A 19855-nucleotide genomic window follows, 5' to 3' on the forward strand; every position below is an offset into this window, starting at 1 on the left:
CAGAGCCCACATGCCCACGGTGACTGACGAGGCCCCCGAGACCCCACCCGCCCTGGCTGTACCCCTTCTTGCCCACTCTGTGCCCCGTTGGCCTTCCTGCTGCTGGGCCCTCCTCGGGGCCTGACTGGCTTCCTTCTCCACCTCTAAGGCTTACACACACGTGCGAGCATGCACACACACACGCACACACACGTGTGTTACTTGTCTTCCCCACTGAAACAGCAGCTGTGGGACCGCAGGGACTTGCTCTGTCTGCTCCCGTGCTCCCAGCCCTGGGCCCTGAGCTGGGGCTCTGTCAACTGCCACTGGCCAGCTGAACAGAGGAGGGCCCAGAGTGCAGGTTCCAGAACTCGGCACTGTACAGCATCGTGAGCCCGGGAGGGGAGACGGGCTTGTGGCCAGAGGGGCAGAACCTTCACTTGTGATCTGTCTCCCAGATGTGTGTGTTCTCCTGGGGCCTGGGGCCTCCAAGGCCGGACAGCGGAGCGGGACCGACACGGGGGGCAAAATGCCAGCGCACTGCTGACTGGCCGGGGCTGCCGGCGAGGGCTTAGTCATAATCCCCGCCCTCCATCCAGAGCATTCCCGCTGACAGAGGGCCGTCACCTCCGGTCCTGAATCCACCCAGAAGGGGCACCGAGTGAGCACTGGGGTCCCCGCTCTACAGACAAGTCTCCGGCGCCTGGGGTTCCATGCGGGGCCCGAGGCTGTGCGGGCTGCGGTGAGAGTGGGCCAGCAGGTGGCCGTACTCCTACTCTCTGAACCAACTCCTGAGTAAAAAACCACAAATCATTTATTCTTTGGTTGTCTACACAGACACTTAAATACTGTAGTGCTGTCACTCGGTAGCCCGTCCAGGCCCCCAGGGGCGGCTCTGGCCTGTGTCCTGAGCCCTCAGCCGGGTCTAGAGGCGAGAGGGCCGTCCCGCCATGTCCACTCCGGGAGCGGTAGCACCGTGCGGACGGCCGCAAGCAGGGTCCTGCTGGCTGGGCGCCAGACACGCAGCCCCCGGGGGCCAGCCGGTGGAGGACACAGTTCCTCAAGGTGGGTCCGCTCACCCATCCACAGCGAGCCGGACTCCATCAGAGCTCATCTTTGTGTCCCACCTCACCGCCAGACAGAGAGGTCTCTGGCTTGGGGGGCCCCTCCTGGGCCTCCTGGGGCTGCTCCTGGGAAAGGTCCATCTCTTCCGGGTTGAAGAGCATCTTCACCAGGTCATCTGCCTGCACCCGGTCCTGCAAGGACAAACCCCTGCCTATTCAGAGAGGCCTCCGGACCAGCGCTCAGCTCCGCTCGGGTGCTGCTTCCTGGAGAGCAACAAGTTCTTCCTCCATGGCCTCCGAGCTCCTCTGCTTCCCGGCAGGTCCTCAGACAGCTGAGGTGCTGCCCAACCAGGCGGCCCAGTGCTGGCACCATTCCCCATCTTGGCACCGCACCCCAGAGCCCCATTTACAAGTACAGGAGAAGGGCCAGAGGGGACAAGTATATGGGACCAGGGAGAGTCTCTGTGGACACCAGGCCTGGTGTTCCTCTGGTGTCTAAGCCGCTGGCTGTGAGACTGGGGGAGGGGAAAGCAGAACCCGGGCCCTTCCAGGGGCAGATCCCAGTGCCACTGAGAGCTCTCACCCGCTCACTGTGCCGCGCGTCCAATGTGAACCACAGCGCAATGGCACAGCGCTGCCCTCTGGTGACAGCCTTCACCCCGTGCGGGTTCTCCGTGCCTGAAGAGAATCCCACGGCCCTCCCGCACTGGGGCTGCACCTCTGCCTGAAGGAGACACAAAGCAGGGGGGGCACAGGAGACTGTAAGCTGCCTTCAGAGGGGACACGGGATCATTAGGGTCTGGAGAGAAAAGGCAGCCAGTCAGAGGAGTGAGCGACATAGCTCAGAGCCCCCCAGGTTTGAGGAGGCGAGGCCTGGCCACTCTGCCCACAGCACTGTGAGGGTTTGTCCCCCAGGGACAGGCACGAGGGCACACTCACCGTCACTGTCTTGGCATCTAGTTCAGTGAAGTAGAATGCTCCTCCGTCGAAGTCCCCATTTAGATAAAGAATGGCACTGGGAACGACAGACACGGTCTCGCCATGGGCCTCCCCCCGCCCCGCTCCCCGACAGTCCATGGCTCCCGTGCCCACGTCTCCAGGTGCTCTCCTCCAGCAGCTGGACGGGGCCTGCCACAGGAAGGGTGTCCCACCACGCCACCCTCACACTAGAGAATCCACTGTCCTCCTCACACCACACCGGAATGACTCCCTTTCTGTCCAACCTTCTAGCTGGAGGGCGTGGGGATGGGACTGGATTCTGGGGACAGCTGGTCACACACCTGTGTGTGTGTGTTGGGGACGGGGCAAGGCGCAGGGGACTGGGAGCCTCAGAGAAACAGCTGGCACCTGTAGTCCCGGAAGGTGTAGGCGGGGGGCTCCTTGATGCACACAAGGGCCTCGGCATTCAGGATGCAGTTGTCCACGTGGACTGGATGGCTACTGTCCTTCCTCTCAGCCTGTGCCTCTGGAGCCAAGGTACTGCACGTTAGCATGGGAACACCTCAGGAGACACTGTAGCTCTCCTGTTGGCACGGGGTGGGGGGGGGGCGAGGTGCTTCCTAAAATGCGCCTGGGTCTGTGGGAACGGCCAGTGAACTACGGGGTCTCTGGCTAAGCATCAGCCCACGGGTCAGGACGAGTCTGCAGGCTTCCCAGGAAGGTTCTGGGTGGGGCAAGCAGGGTCTTGAGGCTCTAAGCGAGGGTGGGTTCTGGTCTGAGCGGCACGACCTCAACTTTCTGGCTCCAATTTATAAACCAGGAATCCCCAGGGAGGTGAAGCTGAGCGGTCAGGAGGGTGGCCAGAAGCAGGGCCCGGCAAGACTCACTATGCAGCGGGAGACGAGGTGGGGACGGCATGAAGGGGAACGGACGGGAGCAAAGGTAAGCAGTTCGCTTCCGCAAGGCTCCGCGGGGGAAGCCACGCAGGAGGAAGGCCGTGAAAGGGCACAGTGTGTACTGCGTAACGCCGGGCAAGCCTCTCATGACATGGAACCATCGCCCCCCGAGCGGGCCGCGGCACCGTCAGGTCACGGTAGAGCCCTCCTATTTGTCCCCACCTGTCTGGCCAGGCACCAGGCCTGTCCTTCCACCTCCTCCATCTCCCTCACCTGTTCTCTCCTCTCTACTCCCACTGCCACTGGCCAGGTCCGGGCCTTTGTCCTTGCCCAGCCGGCTCACCGCTGACCAGCTTCCCTCCCTTGGGCTTGATGTACACCCTCCAAACCTCTCGCCACAAAGCGGCAGAACTAACCTTGGGAACACAGAGGTCTCACCGAGTCCTTCGTGTTTGAGGACCTTCCTGGCTTCCCACTGCCCGGCCCCCACCTGGAGAGGCTGGGGCAGGTGCAGGGTGTGTCTGACACATTCCTTTGGGTGTGTCCAGATTTTGAGAGAACTCCAAACCTTCTGGGGGCAGTCAAGCCCTCTCATTTCTGCCACCTAGTGGTGCATCAGTGCCGGGGTAGGGGGGCCATGAAGGCTGAGGCATGACAGATTCAGCTGTGGGCCACCTGCGACCCCTGGGGCACTGGCCACACCTCACCCTCCTCAGGACAACTGACAAGGAAGGACCTCGACTTGGCTCTGACTTGTGAAAGTCCATCTCTCACGGGTTTGGTATTGACCATGACTGGTCCAGATACCTGGATGCCCAAGAGCATCGCTGAGACCCAGCGGTCTACAGGATGAAAACACACTCTGGAATGTAGCTCTCCACAGCTTAGCTTCTGAAAGCCTTCTGATGCCCCCAACTTCAACCCCACACCCCAAAAACGGCCACTTTCTTAGTCCCCACCACCAGGCTGCCCAGTGCCTGCCCTTCTTTGTATGTGCAGTTCTTTCTGGCTCGAACATTCTCTCATCACCTGGACACTCCACCAGTCCTATTTATCCTGCACAATGGTCACCACCTCCTCCAGGAAGTCCTCCTGACTCCCTCATGGGCTGACTAGAACTTCCTCCGCCGCACTGATCGCACGGGGTTGCCACATTCTGTGTTGGTTCCTCAGCTAAGATGAAAAGGACCATATCCTGTGCCTTTCCATGTCCTCAGCACCCGTGCCAGGGACAGAGAGAAGGCCCACCTTCGATGGCGGTGCGGCACACCAGGTGGGAGTAGGAGAAGTAGAGGGGGGTGTCCAGGCGGAAGTAGGACTCCATGACGCGCCGCACCTTCTCGGTCACATTGTAGTACAGGTGGGCACTCTGCAGCGGAACTTTCCCTTCCTGTCCCAGCTGTCGAGGAGACCAGTGGTCAGCTGCCCTGAATGCCCTGGCTGCGGGCCAACAGAACCCGCTGAGGCATCACCCCCCACCCCCCCACCTCTGCTCCCATGCACCACAGCCCTCCCGTGTTACACCTGCCCCTCCTCCATGCTTCTCTTTGTGGGCAGAAAGCACTCTGGACATCAGTCTTGTCTCGCCTGCCTCACTTTGATCACACTTGCTTCACCAGCCAGGATGCAAAAGTCAACCTCCCTCAACTTAATTCATTCCCCTCCGTGGCTGCTGGAATGTGGCTAGCAGACACCTTCACCTTTCTGACCCCCGAATGCCCCCCAAAGCCTGAGCCTCCCCTCTCCCCGTTCCCCACACTCTAGAGTGCCGAGAATTGATTCTACCTTAAGGGCTTTGAAGACCGTGACACCATAGAACTTCTCACTGGGCGTGTGTGGGGAGGTCTGACCCCGGTAGCCATCTCCCGAGGTCGCTGCGGCCTGCAAGGCCCAAAACACAGGGAGGCTTAGACGGGGCAGCTGAGGGCCCGCAGAGGTGGTCGCCAATGAGAGAGGTGGTCGCCAATGTGCCACGAGGGGCAGGTGAGCTCAGCACCTGGAGGCACTTGGTGAAGGGGAGGCTGGGCCCTGGGGAAAAGGGGCCTTCCTTACATTGGTCAGTCTCTGCAGCTCCCGGCACTCATCTGTGGAGATTACACCATCCATCACCACCCTCTGAGAGCCATTCAGGACTTTGGAGTTCATGGTGAGACTGATGCCTTCATAGAGTAGGGGGCCACCTGCAAAGCAACGACAAGACTGGGCTGAATCCAGCGGCAGCTCTGTCCAGACACTCTCCATTGAATGGGAATAGAAATTCCAGTTGTTTCCAGGTCACCAGAGAAACTTCCTGTTCAGTCGCTTCCAAAGGTGGCGTGGCCCACAGGACAGCACCTGGAGCTGACAAGGTGGGAGAGCCACGCCCTAGTCCTAGCTCCCTTCCAGAACAGTTATTGGTTTTGGGGCCTCTGCCAATTGCTGAGGAAACATCACCGACAAATTCTTTAGAACCCTGAGCTCCAGAATCAGAAAGGAAGGGGTTTGACTCCTGAATCCTCCATCTGTTAGCTGTGTGACCTCAGCAAGTTACTTAACCTCCCTGAGCTTTCCTCTCCTCATCTGTAAGACAGCAGCTATCTCCTGAGATGGGTGCTTGTTTGACGTAAAGAGCAATGATGACACGAGTTAAATGCTCAGCACAGTACTGGGCGCACAGGAAAGGCTCAGAATCTTAGCTGCCATCGCACCAGTTGCCAGCAGCCCTCATTTCAAACGAGGACCTCCATCTGCCCAGCCCACCTCCCCCAGAGAAGAGAAACAACACAGTGAAAGCTGCCTGAAAACCAAGGAATGCGGGACAAATTCTTTTCAAGTGCTCATCTTGTTAAATTAACCACCGTTCATTTAAGCAACAATGGAATGAAGGCGAACGTTCTATTTCTCATGGTGTCCCTCTGTGCCTGGACCTGCTGGGGAGACTCAGCCCAGCTCCGTCTACTCACTGAGGCCACGGTGGGCGCCAGGCCCTGCCCGAGAGAGGCGAGGGTCTCACACCTGAAGACGGCACCTCTCCCAGCAAGGATGCAAACACAGAGAAAGCTGCTGCGGAAGTTCCAGAGAAAGAGGGAGGGGGTCCCCCCGGACTGGGAGATGAAGCAAGGCTTCGTGCGCAGAGGCAACGGGAGGGTATAGGGAGGAAGGACAGGCATGAGCTTGGCCTGGGGACAGATGGGCCCAAAGAGCAGGAGCATCCCGGGGCAGATGAACAGAAGGTAGAAGTAGGTGGTTAGAGGAGCAGGCAGGGCGGGTAGGGGCCGGGCCTCCGTGTTTACAAGCCTGTTCTAGCCACCGCAGGGGAAGGGGAAGCACAGATCAAGGAGGGACAGGAGGGCAGACAGCAGGTGCAGTGGAGGGGAGGGGGGCGGGGGGGGCCTGCAGCAACGGTGAAGAGGAGAGGCTTGGGGAGAGAAGCGAGGAAAAGCAGTCTCAGTGCAGCTTGGAGTGGGCAGACCGGGGGAAGGTACCTCCGATTTGGAGGCTTGGGAGCAGGATGCCTGATGGATGTGGGGAGACGGATGAGGTTTGTGCTAGAACTGCAGCGAGCTAAACTAGTGTTGCTGTGACCCAGGAGTCCTACGTCTTCATCAGAGGCCAATCTCAGTGCCTTCTCCGGGTGGAAGCCTGGGGGAGTCAGGAAGGGCTCCGGGAGAGGCCAAGCCTGCACCGGGGGCCAGCCAGCTTGGACGGGGACACCCGCCTTGCTAACGCCGAGCTCTGTCCTCTCACCTTCCCGCGTCAGCCGGCTCACATCCAGTGACTCCTTGGTCTTCTCCTCCACCAGGGTCTCAATCTCCTTCATCAGGTTTCCGATCTCCTGGGAGATGCGGACGGCCGTTTCCCGTTCGGACCTGCGCGCACAGCCGCTCTGAGGACTGCGTTCTGGGGCCACCCGGGCTCCCTCCCCAGCTTCTCAACCTGGACCCCCCCCCCTTCCAGGAGTGCACATCTGCCTGGGCTCAGGAGGCCTCAGGTGCTCCATCAAGCCGCTCCGGCCATGCAGCCTCCTCAAGGTCCTCACTTTTGTTTCTCTTGCAATCTTTTGGGAATCACCTCTTCTGGAGTCCACGAATCCTAAAAGCAGATCAGGAGGAAAATCAATGCTGTAGGGTGACCTGCTTCATCTTCCGGGTCTCTGCACAGAGACCCGGGCCTCCTGGAGAATCTGTCTTATCAGCTGCCTCCTCGCAGGAGAGAAAGTGAGTCTCCAAACCGGAGTCACCTCTGGCTGCCCGGAACTCCCCTCCGTCTTGCTCTGCCTCTCATCCACGGGTTTCACAGATCCCGTGTCTGGCTCAAGCCCCCAAACAGAGCTATAAGGCTCGCCCCGGTCCCCCACTCCCGCAGCCGGGCTCACCGGATCCACGAAGGGAATTCCAAAGACATCATACGCGTAGAAGAGCAGCTCTTTCTCGAGCAGGCTGCGCTGGCGGTACTCCCGGGCACTCTGGGAAAACCAAGTAGAAGGGATGCCCTGGAATTCAGCCCTGTTAACTCTGGGTGGGGGGAGCCCCATGTTCTGGGCTGTTGCTCCCAGTGTGACCTGAGCTTCCTCTCCCACCACCACTGCTGTGTCTGTTTTCCAGTGTGGGACAGCAGCCTCACCCCTGCGCTAAGGGTAGCTCTGGCCTGGCACAAGCAACACCTCTGAGGGTAACCTAACCTCCCATCATGTCCCCCATGAATCTCCTAGACAGGAGAGCTGAGGCTCTCAGGAGATGTGGAAATAGTCCTCAAAGAAGGAGCGTTCTTTCTTGACTTCCGTAGGGGTTTAAGGTGGAGGCAGGAGACCTAGGGGTTGGGTGACCCATGTGTTATTCACTGAACCTTCTCAGCCACGTCTGACATTGACACTGTGCTCCTTGTCTTACAGAAGGAGACACTGGGGGGCAGGGGGCATAGTTGATGCTACAGGAAAGGGACAAAGCCTCGGTGCTTTTTCATTAGGCCCCCTGCCTCCCCTGAGACTCTGAACACACTGGATGCGCCCCTCCTGGAGTCGGGCTGTGGCATCTGGAGCCGCTGGCCTGGGCCCTCTGGCCCTTCCCACATGTGCTCACAGGTAGGGCTGACCCAGGGCTGGGAGACTAAGTACCTTTTGGGGCCACAGCTCTCCCTAGGTGCCCTGCTAGTCTCCAAGCAGCAGGAAGAGGAAAGAAAAGGAAAAGAAGACATCATCAGTTGAAATACAAGATGAAGGCAGTAAGGAAAATGTTAGCAAAACCTAAATGAGTCCTACATTATCTAGCATATTTACCCAACAGGGAGATAAAAATTTTCTCCTAAGGCATGTAAGTGATTCACCGAGTGCTAGACACCACGCTTGGGGCGTTCTCTCGTTAAACCCTCTCCCACAGCCCTGAGGCAGCTGCAAAGCAAATTGCATGCCCACGTTTATTTGCTCAGCACTGATTCATGGAGTAGGAGCTAGGAGCTGGGAACTGCGCCAGCCCCGAGACAACGTGGGACCCGGGGAGGGATCCGGGTCGCTACTCTCAGCCACAGGCCACCGTGCAAGCTAGCCCAACTCCTGGAGCCTGGATGTTCTCATCTCTAAAATGAGAGAATAGCGTCCCCTACCACAGCCCCCATGGGGAGGAAACAAGATAATGGGGGTTGAACCACACAACCTGTAGACTGGGACAGGGCTCAACAAATACTAGTTACTTTCTTTCGCGAAGGACGGTTCCAGTTAAAAGTGGTTTATTTTCTCTCTCTGCCCCAATTCACTACTATGACCATAAAGTGAGGGGTAGCAAGAGAGGCTCTTAACTCAGCAAGCCAAAGAGACATGGAGAAGTGCCTTCTCAAAGGCAGACTGTCCCCATCTAGTGGCCAAAGAGGACAACTACAAGGTAATGTCCTCACAGGCGAGGAGAGGGCTGGATCATTTCTAGTGGAGACTCCGGGTTCCAGAGCTGGGAAGGCGGATCCTGGGTCTTTCCCTTTGGGGCAGGTTGTGATGAGAATCGAATGAAATAAAACAGAAGCTATGGAATAATTTTGCAGATGAGATGCCCTACACATGTGAAAGGTGGCTATCCTCAATAGCAAACTCAGAAAACAACCACACCAGGAAGTGGACTACTGCCCCAACCGCTACCTCCTTCTCTCGGTGAACAGAGGAGAGCTTAGCCCCCGGGGCTGGAGTACAGGCAGGGCAGACCTGTGACGAAAGCATCCTGTGCCCCCTGTGCGGTCCTGAGCTGGGTGGGCAACACCTTGTCTGCGTCTCCCAAGCAGGAGACTCGTGTCTCATTAGACATGAGGAGGGAGGTGTGAACCCCCCACCGTCCTGCCAAGGCCATCTCCTACCCCACCTAGTCAGTTCTCCCCTCCAGCCAGTGTCCCCCCCACCCTCCTCCACCCAGCAGCTCCCCTTGGCACCGCCACAGTAGCCCTGCATTCGTCTCCCCGCTTCTAGCTCCCTCCTGTTCTGAGCCTTACACAGCTGGCTCAGCTACTGCTTAAAACCCTTTGAGCGCCCACCACTGCCTGCCTTATGGGACAGAGACCAAAGTCCTTGCAGGGCACTCAAGACCCTTCCAAATCTGACCCTCCGGGGTCTCATCTCCTGTAACTCCTCATATCAGCTTGCAGGTATATGGGGCAATTTCCCAGGCCGTCTGCACATGCTGTCCTCCATCTCAGAGGCCCTCCACTGCCTCATTCACCACATGAAGGCTTTTAAAACCAAATGCCGACAGCGCTTCCCCTTGCAAAGCCTCCCATGGCTTGCCAGTCAGTCGATTTCTTCCTTCCTCCACTCCAGCTGGCCTCCACAGCCACTCTTGGATTCACTACAGTACTCTCCAAGGTCTGGATCACGCCCACTTCTGTATCATTAGTCCCTGAGGTGCGCTTTAGATGGCACTCAAAAAGACACGAAGGTCATGCCCGTATAGCTAAAAGAGATCCACAAAGTATCGACAGACATAAATAGAAACAGTTTGGTCTCCCTCCCCACCCTGACCTGTAGGCCCCAGCCTCAGGGGTAAGACAAGGCACAGTTTCTTAGCAATCTGTCCACAGAGTTGACGACTTAAAAGGTACATATGTATTTTTTTTTAAGATTTTATTTATTTATTTGATAGACAGAGATCACAAGTAGGCAGAGAGGAAGGCAGAGAGAGAGGAGGAAGCAGGCTCCCTGCTGAGCAGAGAGCCCGACGTGGGACTCGATCCCAGGACCCTGGGATCATGACCTGAGCTGAAGGCAGCGGCTTTGACCCGCTGAGCCACCCAGGCGCCCCGGTACATATGTATTTTAAAAAAAACATAAGTAGGATAGAATAGAATTATAGTTCTAGATCTTTTTTTTTCTTTACCTACAGTAGTAACACAGAGACCATCTCACACTGGTGCATAGTAATCGACTCATGCAATTGTCTTGCGCACCACGGAATGGATCTACTGTGATTCATTTAGCCGGTTCCCAAACGGGTGGCATTTAGCTTGCTTTGGTTGGTTGCTGTCAGGAGAAAGGTTCTGACACGTGTCCCGGGACGCCTGCCTTTCCATCCTTGTGCGATACCGCTTACCGTGGCGGCTCTCGCCGGGGGCAGAACTGCCGGTTATGGCGCCCGGGTGGCTCAGTGGGTTAAGCCTCTGCCTTTGGCTCAGGTCATGATCTCAGGGTCCTGGGATCCAGCCCCGCATAGCTCTCTGCTCAGCAGGAAGTCTGCACGCCCCCCCCCCATCTCTGCCTGCCTCTCTGCCTACTTGTGATCCCTTTCTGTCAAATAAATTAAAAAAAAAAAAGAACTGCCGGTTAAATGAACAGTCCAACTCACAGTCCCACCAGCAGCGTGGGAGTGCGTCCGCTCCTGCACCCCTATTTGTCCCAAATACTTGTCGCATAAACGAATGGGCTGCCTCTAATTATCTCTAGTTACCATATTTTTCCTCCGTCAAAATGAAAACCGGGTCTAAAGCTACATTTTTACATAGAAGGTGGGCAGGGTGTGAGAGCGGCTGGCGGGACCCGGGTGACTGAGGCTCACCTTCCTCTCATTCACAGTCTCCAGTTCTAATGTCAGGGATCACTGCGGCCACAATAGGCCACCCCCCATTCCAGGAGGTGGTTGAGGTCAGAGGCAAGGAAACCTGTCGCTGGCTACTTGTGTACCATCAGCAAGACATCCGGGCTGCTGCCTGTCCACACAACTCTCAGGACACACTCAGACCACGCCTGTTGGCTTACAAAGTGCATTTCTACTCGGTATGTCATTTAACGCTGATGCTCATCTTGTGTTGAAGAAAGAGTAAGAACAATATTCCCACTCTACAGAGGGAGAAACTGAGACTCAGAGGCATAGTACAGGGTGCCTGAGATCCCCCACAACCACATGTGGAAGATCACACAACCTCGTATGCATAGGAGCCATGGCTTGAGTGCACACCTGTGACTTCAAAACCAACTCACTGTTCTAGGTTCAAGAAGGAGAGGGTCTAGTGTCTGCATAAGACATACGTACAAATATTGTGGTTCGTAGTATCACATTTCACTAAGTTAAAAAACAGAACTTTTAATGTTTTTAACTACAAAAAATAATTTGTAAGGGTGCCTGGGTGGCTCAGTGGGTTAAGTCTCTGCCTTCGGCTCAGGTCATGATCTCAGGGTCCTGGGATCGAGCCCTGCATAGCTCTCTGCTCAGCAGGGCGCCTGCTTCCCCCCTCTCTCTCTGCCTGCCTCTATGCCTAGTTGTGATCTCTCTCTCTGTAAAAAAAGTAGCTAAAATCTTTTAAAAAAATTGTAATTCCGCTGAAGGGAATTTAGAAAACATAAATGAGCAAAATGCAAAAAATCACCCATATCCCACCACCTAGAAATAACCACTGTTAACATATCAGTGCATTTCACTTTGGTCACTGGGTCTGCTTGGGAACCAAACTGGGAGTGATGCTGAGGGAGGGAGAGCTCAGAGAAGGGACAGGGAGGAAACAGGGGCAAGGAAACGGGTGAGTGAAAAAAGAATTTAGCTGGAAGTAAAAAATGATAGCTCTTGGCCAAATGGTATCAAATCTCAAAGCAGAGGTGCTGTGAAAGCGGGGAAAGGAGAGCCTGCACTGCAGTTTTGTTTTTCCTTTACGACTCAAGACAGCAGACTTCTGGACCCCAATGGTGGGAGTAAGGCTGCTGCCCGGTTTCTGAGTGACAAGTGTGTCAGTACACTTCTGCCTGGCCCCGCCCCCTGCCTGAGCACTGCCAACCCCTCCCCCCACCTCCCACCATCTGGTCTGGGCTCAGCTGGCAGCTGCCCTAGCACAAGTCTTCTCACCTCACGGGGGCCAATGGATCTGGCTGCTTCTTCTCCAAGCATGGCTGTATAGTAGGCCAGATTCTGGTTCATCACCTCATCATTGGGGAAGAAGAGGAGATAGGTCTTGGCACATTCAATAGCCTGCGTATAATTCCCAACTGCAAAGCCAAAAAGACATGGCTGAGAAGAGAGCGTCCAATCCTGGGTGCCAGGAACCACTGTCACGAGTCTCAGCACAGCCCAAGACAGTGATGACATGGGTGTCATTGTGGTGCTGCCTGATCTGAGGGAGAAGTTCTAGAAGAGTAAGAAGGATAGGAATTACATGAACACAGAAGGCAGAACTGATGTAAGGAACGCAGGGTCCTCTGGCCTGCCTACTACTGGACGCCCATATCTTTACAATTTCACAATTTACAATTAAATACTGGCCTCCTAGTAGACGCATTTCAGGAAGGGCCCCATCTCCCTACCTTGTTTTCCCCACACATTTCAGGAGATGGGGACACTACAACAGCAAGTGGTCTCTTCCACTGAGCGAGCAGAGCTCACTTGCATGTGTGTCTCAACTCAACAATAAACACCTCACACTCTCGAATATGCAGGGATGCTTAGCGCAGTCAGAACTCGGTAAGCACCTGCTGACTTGTTGCTGGTTTGGGTCCTGGCAGCCCCCCACCCAGAGCATCAGCGCCATCCTGGGATGAAGGGCTGGAAAATGTCCCAGGAGATGGTTTAAACAGTAGTACACCCTTGCCTTTGGTCTAACTGAACTCAGATGCAGAATCAGATTATCAGTGTTCTAGAAGGGACGGGAGAGAGGTCTTAGGTCTCCGTCTCCCAGATCTCTGGGTTGCTGGCATCGGCTGCTGGGGCCAGTGGCTTGTCACAAAGCAGGCAGGGGTTACCTGGCACCGTGCCTCCCGGAGTTCCAGGTCACAGTGAGAAGCCAAACACGCTGATATGCACAGCACCCATCAGCCCTGCCTCCCTTGCTTTTGGTCTCCTGCTGGAAAGCGGCAGAGATGGAAGAAAGTAGGCCTTACTGTTATAGTAGGCGAACTGCAGATAATTATAATGTGATGGAAGGAAGTCTTCAAAGGGCTTCTCTCGACTTGGGTGGGAAGCCAGCTCCGTGACGCAGTTCTGCTTACAGCTAAGGACCTGGATGTAATGATCTGAAAGGAAGCAAAGACAGGGAATAACCATCAGGTCGATCTTCAGGATGCAAATTCTGGGGGAGGGGAGCAAATTCCAGTGCAAGGAATTTTCAGTCGGATTCCCAGATGTACTAAATTTAGGTTTGAGGTGGTACTGTCTGCACGTGGCCCGGGAAGCCCAGGCTAGCAGTGGAGGGCAGGTGTGGACAGGTGTGTGGCGGGGGGCAGCGGTGCAGGCCCGGGGACGGGGGCAGGCACATGGGGCTGGCTCATGGCCATGCACCTGCTATGGCCTGGAAGAGGTCTGCGTTGTACTCCAGGTAGTTGTAGCCGTCATAGTCGTAGGGCCCCTCGCACAGCGCCCGGCACTCCGCGTCGGCCACCAAGTACTCTCGCAGCGCTGCCTCCAGATGGGCCACGGCTTCGTGTGGCTGCTCCTCCGAGTAGAGCCGTACTCCCAGCCGGAACTCGTGCTACTGGGAGGAAGGTGGACTCAACTGCCCGCCTGCATACAACCTGGGCCCTCGCTTCCCCACACCCCACAACCTGCAACTGCGTCCTCATGGCCTGTCTCTCTGTCTCCAGGGAGGGTTAGGGATGGAAAAGGGTGGCCACTGCCTAGTGAAGGCCTTCTGTAAGTGGTCTCCACAGGTTTCTCTGGAAACTCAAAATTTAGATAAAACTCAATCTAGATAAAAGATACATGGGAGTCCATTGTAATTTTCTTGCACTTCTGTAGGGATAAGAGTGTTCAAAATAAAAGTTTAATTAAAAAGAACTCTTAGATGCTAGAATGAGGTCTGTGCTGAAGAGAGCAATTCTTCCAGCATAAGGGGGAATTAGGACTGCCACTGATTACAGAATGGGTTTTGCTATCTGTAGGACACAGCCTCCATCCTTGTGAACGTAACCATTTCCGTTTGTCATAGAATCACTTAAAAATGCTGTGTGTGATTGTGCAATATACTAGATGTACACAATCCACTTTTTTAAAAAAAGATTTTATTTATTTATTTGACAGATAGAGATCTCAAGTAGGAAGAGAGGCAGGCAGAGAGAGAAGCAGGCTCCCCTGCTGAGCAGAGAGCCTGACGCGGGGCTTGATCCCAGAACCCTGAGATCATGACCCGAGCCGAAGGCAGAGGCTTTAACCCACTGAGCCACCCAGGCGCCCCAAGTTTTTTTTTTAATTTAAAAATAGTCTCCACAGCCAGCATGGAGCCCAACAGAGGCCTGAACTCAGGACCCTAAGATCAAGACCAGAGTTGAGATCAAGAGTCTGGAGCTTAATAGACTAAACCACCCAGATGTCCCTACACAATTTATTTTTAAGTCATTTTGAGGGACACTTGGGTGGCTCAGCTGATTAAGCGGCTGCCTTCAGCTCAGGTCACGGTCCCAGAGTCCTGGGATCGAGACCCGCGTAGGGATCCCTGCTCATCAGGGAGTCTCCCTCTCCCTCTTCCTTTGCCTGCTGCTTCCTCTGCTTTGTGCTCTCTCTCTGTCAAATAAATAAATAAAAATCTTAAAGAAAAGTCATTTAGATATTATTTGTTTCTGATATCTCTACTTCTAAACTATTAAAACTTATGATAACATAAGCTCTTTATAAAATGCCATATCATCAGACAAAATCTCTCCTGGAACACAGACTTCTGCTAAACAGAGTAGAACACTGAGGAATGCTGCACCACTTATAGTAGTGAAAGCAAAAACCTACACAGTACATTAATACAATTATGCATAAAATGGACTATCATGCAGCCATTAAAAATTGTATCTTCAGGGGCACCTGGGTGGCTCAGTTGTTAAGCGTCTGCTTCAGCTCAGGTCATGATCCCAGGGTTCTGGGATCCAGCCCCACATTGGGCTCCCTGCTCTGCGGGAAGCCTGCTTCTCCCTCTCCCACTCCCTCTGCCTGTGTTCCCTCTCTCGCTGTCTCTCTCTGTGAAATAAATAAAAGCTTTCAAAAAATTGTATTTTCAAAGAAAATCTGAAGATATGAAATAAGACTCATGATATAGTATTAGTTCAGAGGATGATGAAAAATACATACACAATATGACACCAAATTAGTGTCAATGTAACACCAAAATTAAGATCTAGAAGAGTTTTAAAAATAGGCCAAAATAGGGATACCTGTTTGGCTCAGTTGGTTAAGCATGTACCTTCAGCTCAGGTCATGATCCCAGGGTCCTAGGATTGAGTTCTGTATTGGGCTCTTTGCTCAGCAGGGAACCTGCTTCTCCCTCTGTCTACTTCTCTTCCTCTCTCTCTCTCTCTCTCTGACAAATAAATAAATAAAATCTTTTTAAAAAGGCCAAAATATGAATTACTGGTTTTCTTAAGGCAGCAGTATTATAGATCATCACTTTCTGTTTTATACTTATCTGCATTTTTCTATAGTGTTGTACAATGAATGTCTACTACTTCTATAATCAGAAAACAAGCCTAGGGCGCCTGGGTGGCTCAGTGGGTTGGGCCTCTGCCTTCAGCTCAGATCACCATCTCAGGGTCCTAGAATTGAGTCCCGTGTTGGGCTTCCTGCTCAGCCAGGAGCCTGCTCCCCCCTCTCTCTCTGCCTGCCTCTCTGCCTACTTGTGATCTCTGTGTGTCAAATAAATAAATAAAATCTTAAAGAAAAAGAAAACAAGCCTAGGAAATATCACTTGAATAAAAAGAGAATGGGGGAACAAAGTTTTTTTCACCATATGGGGTTTGGACTCAAGATCCTTGAAGTCGGCTTCCTTTACTCCAGACATGGTTTGGTAATAGTCTAGGTTCTGCCTCATCTCCATGTGTTCAGGATTGCCCACGAAGAAGGTGTGTGCTGCTGCTACGGCTTTCTCCAACTTGTTGATCTAAGAATAAGACACAAGACCATAAGCCTCACCTCCAAATCCTGAAGGTTTGTGTCCAAATGCGCAGTCCATAGTAAACAGGAAATCCCAGCCTTCCTGAGCCTTCCACTCCCCAGTTTGCTCCAGACCTTGCCAGCCCTAGAAAACACACCTATTGCAGGAACTACATACCAGAAATCAGGAGCACAGGGCCCTGAGCAGAATTTCAGCCATTTCCCAAATCAAGCTTAGCAATTCCCCAAATCATAGGAGGTAAACTTTCAACAGTGTAAACATTCTATTTTTAAACAAAGGTCATATTCTTGGGGGGAATGCTATGGAAGACTGACTGCCCAAATAATATATTCTCAAGATTCATAAGTGGCATAAGTGGCAATAAGATTCAGTGGCATAAGTGAGCCACTGAAAAAAGTCTAAGGCTTTAAGAATTTAGAAATAGGGAGGAAAGAGCAGTTAATGATTAGACTGTGCCTAAGGATTTCCCTAGAAGATACTTTTTTTTTTTTTGCATAAAATATAATCAAGTGTTTTTGACACATTCAAGGAAAAGATAGATGGGTGATGGAAAAATCCTAAGTTCTTATAGAAAATCAGGATATGGCATCTTCTGACTCAGGGCTCATGAGGTTAAGTGGTTGTATTTGCAATGGTGTGGATCGAACCAGAGGGTATTACCCTAAGCAAAATAAGTCAATCAGAGAAAGACAATTATCATATGATCTCGCCAATATGAGGAATTGGAGAAATAAGACAGAGGATCCCAGGAGAAGGGAGGGAAAAATGAAACAAGATGAAACCAGAGAGTGAGACAAATCATAAGAGACTCTTAATCTCAGGAAATATACTGAGGGCTGCTGGAGGAGAGGAAGCTGGGAGAGATGGGGTGGCTGGGGGATGACCACTGGGGAGGGTATGTGCTACGGTGAGTGCTATGAATTGCATAAGACTGATGATTGGCAGACCTGGAACCCTGTACCCCTGGAACAAATAATACATTATATGTTAATTAAAAAGGAAAAAAACCCACAAGTGGTTATGAAATCTGAGGAGAAAAAAGCGTCCTACACACCACAATGACCTCAGCAATGGACTCCAGCCTATCAATGTTACATGGGTTCTTTAGATAGAAGCCAAAATAAATCACTGATGATCTAATGATTAACACGGGCTTAAGTGTCAGACAGACCTGTGACAAAGCTAGGTTTAATTAGTCACTTGCTGGGGCTTTAGATACTTAAAGCTTACTCTCTAAACTGAGTTCCCTAATCTGCCATCTGGAGCTAAAGCACTCACTGCCTCACAGGCTTGTTGGTAATGTTAAAACGAGGCAATAGACATGCAGCTTCTAACACCTGGTCCTGGGCACCTACAAGTGCACAAAGAATCTTAGCTGGTATTACTAATACGCTAAGAATTTTTTCCTTTTCCTTCTTCCATCAGTACTAGTAAATGCATGCTGAACAAGGAGTCAGTCCTGGCTTTGACCCTAGAATAGCTAGGTGACCCCACGTCAATAATCCCCATCTCTGTACCTGTTTTGTTAACTGTACAATCAGAAATTCTCACAAGTCTGTCCCTTTCATGGATTTATTCTCCTGCCCTTATCTTTGTGCATTGCTCATGCATTTTCCTGGTCTCTCCCACCTTCTCTCTGCACCCCAGTCCTTCTTTACTCCCTAAGCACCGAGGCACCAAATTTCCTTCTCTCAAACGGACAACCAGCTCATCTCTTAATGGTTAGCCCTGCCACCACTTTCTCCTTCTCCCAAGGCTTATTCCACATTCCAGAACTCACATTCTAAAAGCTGAGTCTGACACAGGCTCCTGAAGCCTGCAGAACTCTCTTAGCAGTCTGGCCTCACTTTACCTGGAATGGCCATCCTTCCTCTCCTCTAGTGATATTTGGGATCGACTTCACTTGTCACCTCTTCTTTCAGTCTCCCTTGTTTCTCTGAGACGAAGCTAGATTCTCCCTCCTTTGTGCTCCCACAGCCTATGTACACATTCTTTTAATAGCGTTTTCTACAGTGATTCTTACTAGGGAAGTGATATAAGACAAAACAATATAAAGTCAAGTGTTTCAATGACCTGCACCAGAACTGGAATGTAGCAGTTAGTCGAAGTATCTGAGAGCGTGCTGTTAAGTGACAAGACCAAAGACGTGACCCACGTGTTTTGGTCTTAAATACGGTACTTTTCCCAGTAACAAGGAGGAATGTAAGCAAACTGTGTAAGCAAAATGCTTGTGCAGAGACAGAAGTCTGTGGTCCCCACGGTTCCCTAAGTCTCTCTTTAGATGGAACTGAAGGTCTGTTAAATTATGGATGTAACAATAGGCAACACAGCTCCTTCTTCCTACCCCCCCCCCCAGTAAAACAGGGCTAATAATAGCACTTACCTGACAGGACATTGACTGGATCTGGGCAAATCAATAAACACAAAGTACTTAAAACAGTGCCTGGAAGTATGTGCTGGTTATCATCACCATCACCGTCATCATCATCACCATGCATGCCAGGGGCACTCCAAATCTATTCACGCACTTGGACTTAAGCCACTCTGGAATCCCTAAAAATACTCATTTTCTTTGAAAACCTGACAATAGCTGGAGGGTCCCGCTACAGGGAGTGGCTAGACAGCCCCTACTGGCGACGTGGCAACCTCACGTCCTGAAAGAGCTGCTGGACTCGGGCAGCAGGAAAAGCATCACTGAACAGTGAACCGGAAGGAAGATATTGTAGAAAGGTCCTAGCTTCTCACTCGGGCACTTAAAATGAAATCTGGATGAGAGACCTAAGCTGCCGCTTTAGTTGCCTCTAGGAGGCCTCCCCGGGAACACAAGGCCAAGTTTTGCTAGGTCCATGCCTTAACCCCAAGCTGGACCTTTGGGGTTATCATCTGCCTATGAGAACCGGGCGAGGCAGGTCTCCCAGCAGGGTCCCTGTTTTCCCCGGGTCCGAGGAGAGGTCTCCGGCCAGGAGGCTACCTTCCCTCTCCGCGGGCACTTGCCCGGCCCCCCAAGTTCGCCCGGGTCATCTGCAACCGCGCCCAGAAGGATCCCCGCCGCCCAGGCCCCCGCAGGTCTGCACCTTGAAGTAGGCGACCTGCAGGTAGTTGTAGGGGCTCCGCTTGCGGAACTCCAGCTCCAGCTCCTCGCTGAGCGAGTGGGAGGCCGGCGGCCCGAGGCAGCGGCGCAGGCAGGCGGCGCGGCGCAGCAGGCCCCCAAAGAACCGCAGGTCGTGCAGGGCGTTGGCTCCCGAAGACTGCGCCGGGCTCGGGGACGAGCCGGGGTCCAGCTCCCACGGGAGGTCGGCGGCACAGCGGGTGCGGCAGCGCAGGCGGAGGGCGCGCAGGGCCGCCCGCGAGCGCAGCGCCCGCTCCATGCTCAGTACCACCCCCGCCCAGTCCCCGCGCGCGTAGGCCGCGGTCCCCTCCGCGAAGAGCAGGTCAGGCGCCGCCATGTCCCATCCCGCCTCGGACTCGACCTCGGCCCGGGAGGCAGCGGCGGCGACGGCCAGCAGTGTGGTCAGCAGCCTCAAAGCGCGTGCAGCCATTGCCTCCTCTGACCTAACGGGACAGCCAGCCACCCGCCACGAAGGCCGGAGTCCCACCCCCGAGGAGTCCCGCCCACCCAGCCCCGTCCCGCCCACCCAGCCCCGTCCCGCCCACCCAGCCCCGTCCCGCCCACCCAGCCCC

At 53.6% G+C, this 19855-nt stretch overlaps 1 protein-coding gene across 1 annotated transcript; it reads right to left on the reverse strand.

The window, feature by feature from the left end:
- Positions 1-775: 775 nt before the first annotated feature.
- P3H1 (prolyl 3-hydroxylase 1) lies at positions 776-19782 on the reverse strand. The gene is made up of 15 exons (XM_032877483.1): positions 19249-19782; positions 16007-16159; positions 13582-13771; positions 13185-13316; positions 12157-12296; positions 7233-7322; positions 6897-6949; positions 6605-6726; positions 4931-5058; positions 4664-4759; positions 4127-4277; positions 2391-2508; positions 1983-2058; positions 1627-1767; positions 776-1235 (listed from the first exon to the last, which is right to left on the reverse strand). Exons 1-15 carry the CDS (start codon positions 19711-19713, stop codon positions 1083-1085), a joined length of 2208 nt encoding a protein of 735 aa, XP_032733374.1. The 5' UTR covers positions 19714-19782; the 3' UTR covers positions 776-1082.
- Between the last annotated feature and the right edge of the window lie 73 nt (positions 19783-19855).

Source organism: Lontra canadensis, unplaced genomic scaffold (genome assembly GCF_010015895.1).
Source record: "Lontra canadensis isolate GAN:19392208 unplaced genomic scaffold, GSC_riverotter_1.0 scaffold60, whole genome shotgun sequence".
NCBI classification, from domain to species: Eukaryota; Metazoa; Chordata; class Mammalia; order Carnivora; family Mustelidae; genus Lontra; species Lontra canadensis.

Excerpts from the sequence above, each read along its gene's own strand:
- P3H1 (XM_032877483.1), bottom strand. The coding sequence starts at position 19,713 with ATGGCTGCACGCGCTTTGAGGCTGCTGACCACACTGCTGGCCGTCGCC. Across the intron at positions 7,323-12,156 it reads GATCCATTGGCCCCCGTGAG|AGTGCCCGGGAGTACCGCCA; the intron begins GTGAGAAGACTT and ends TGGTTTTCCCAG. Across the intron at positions 6,727-6,896 it reads AGATTGCAAGAGAAACAAAA|GTCCGAACGGGAAACGGCCG; the intron begins GTGAGGACCTTG and ends CTGTGCGCGCAG.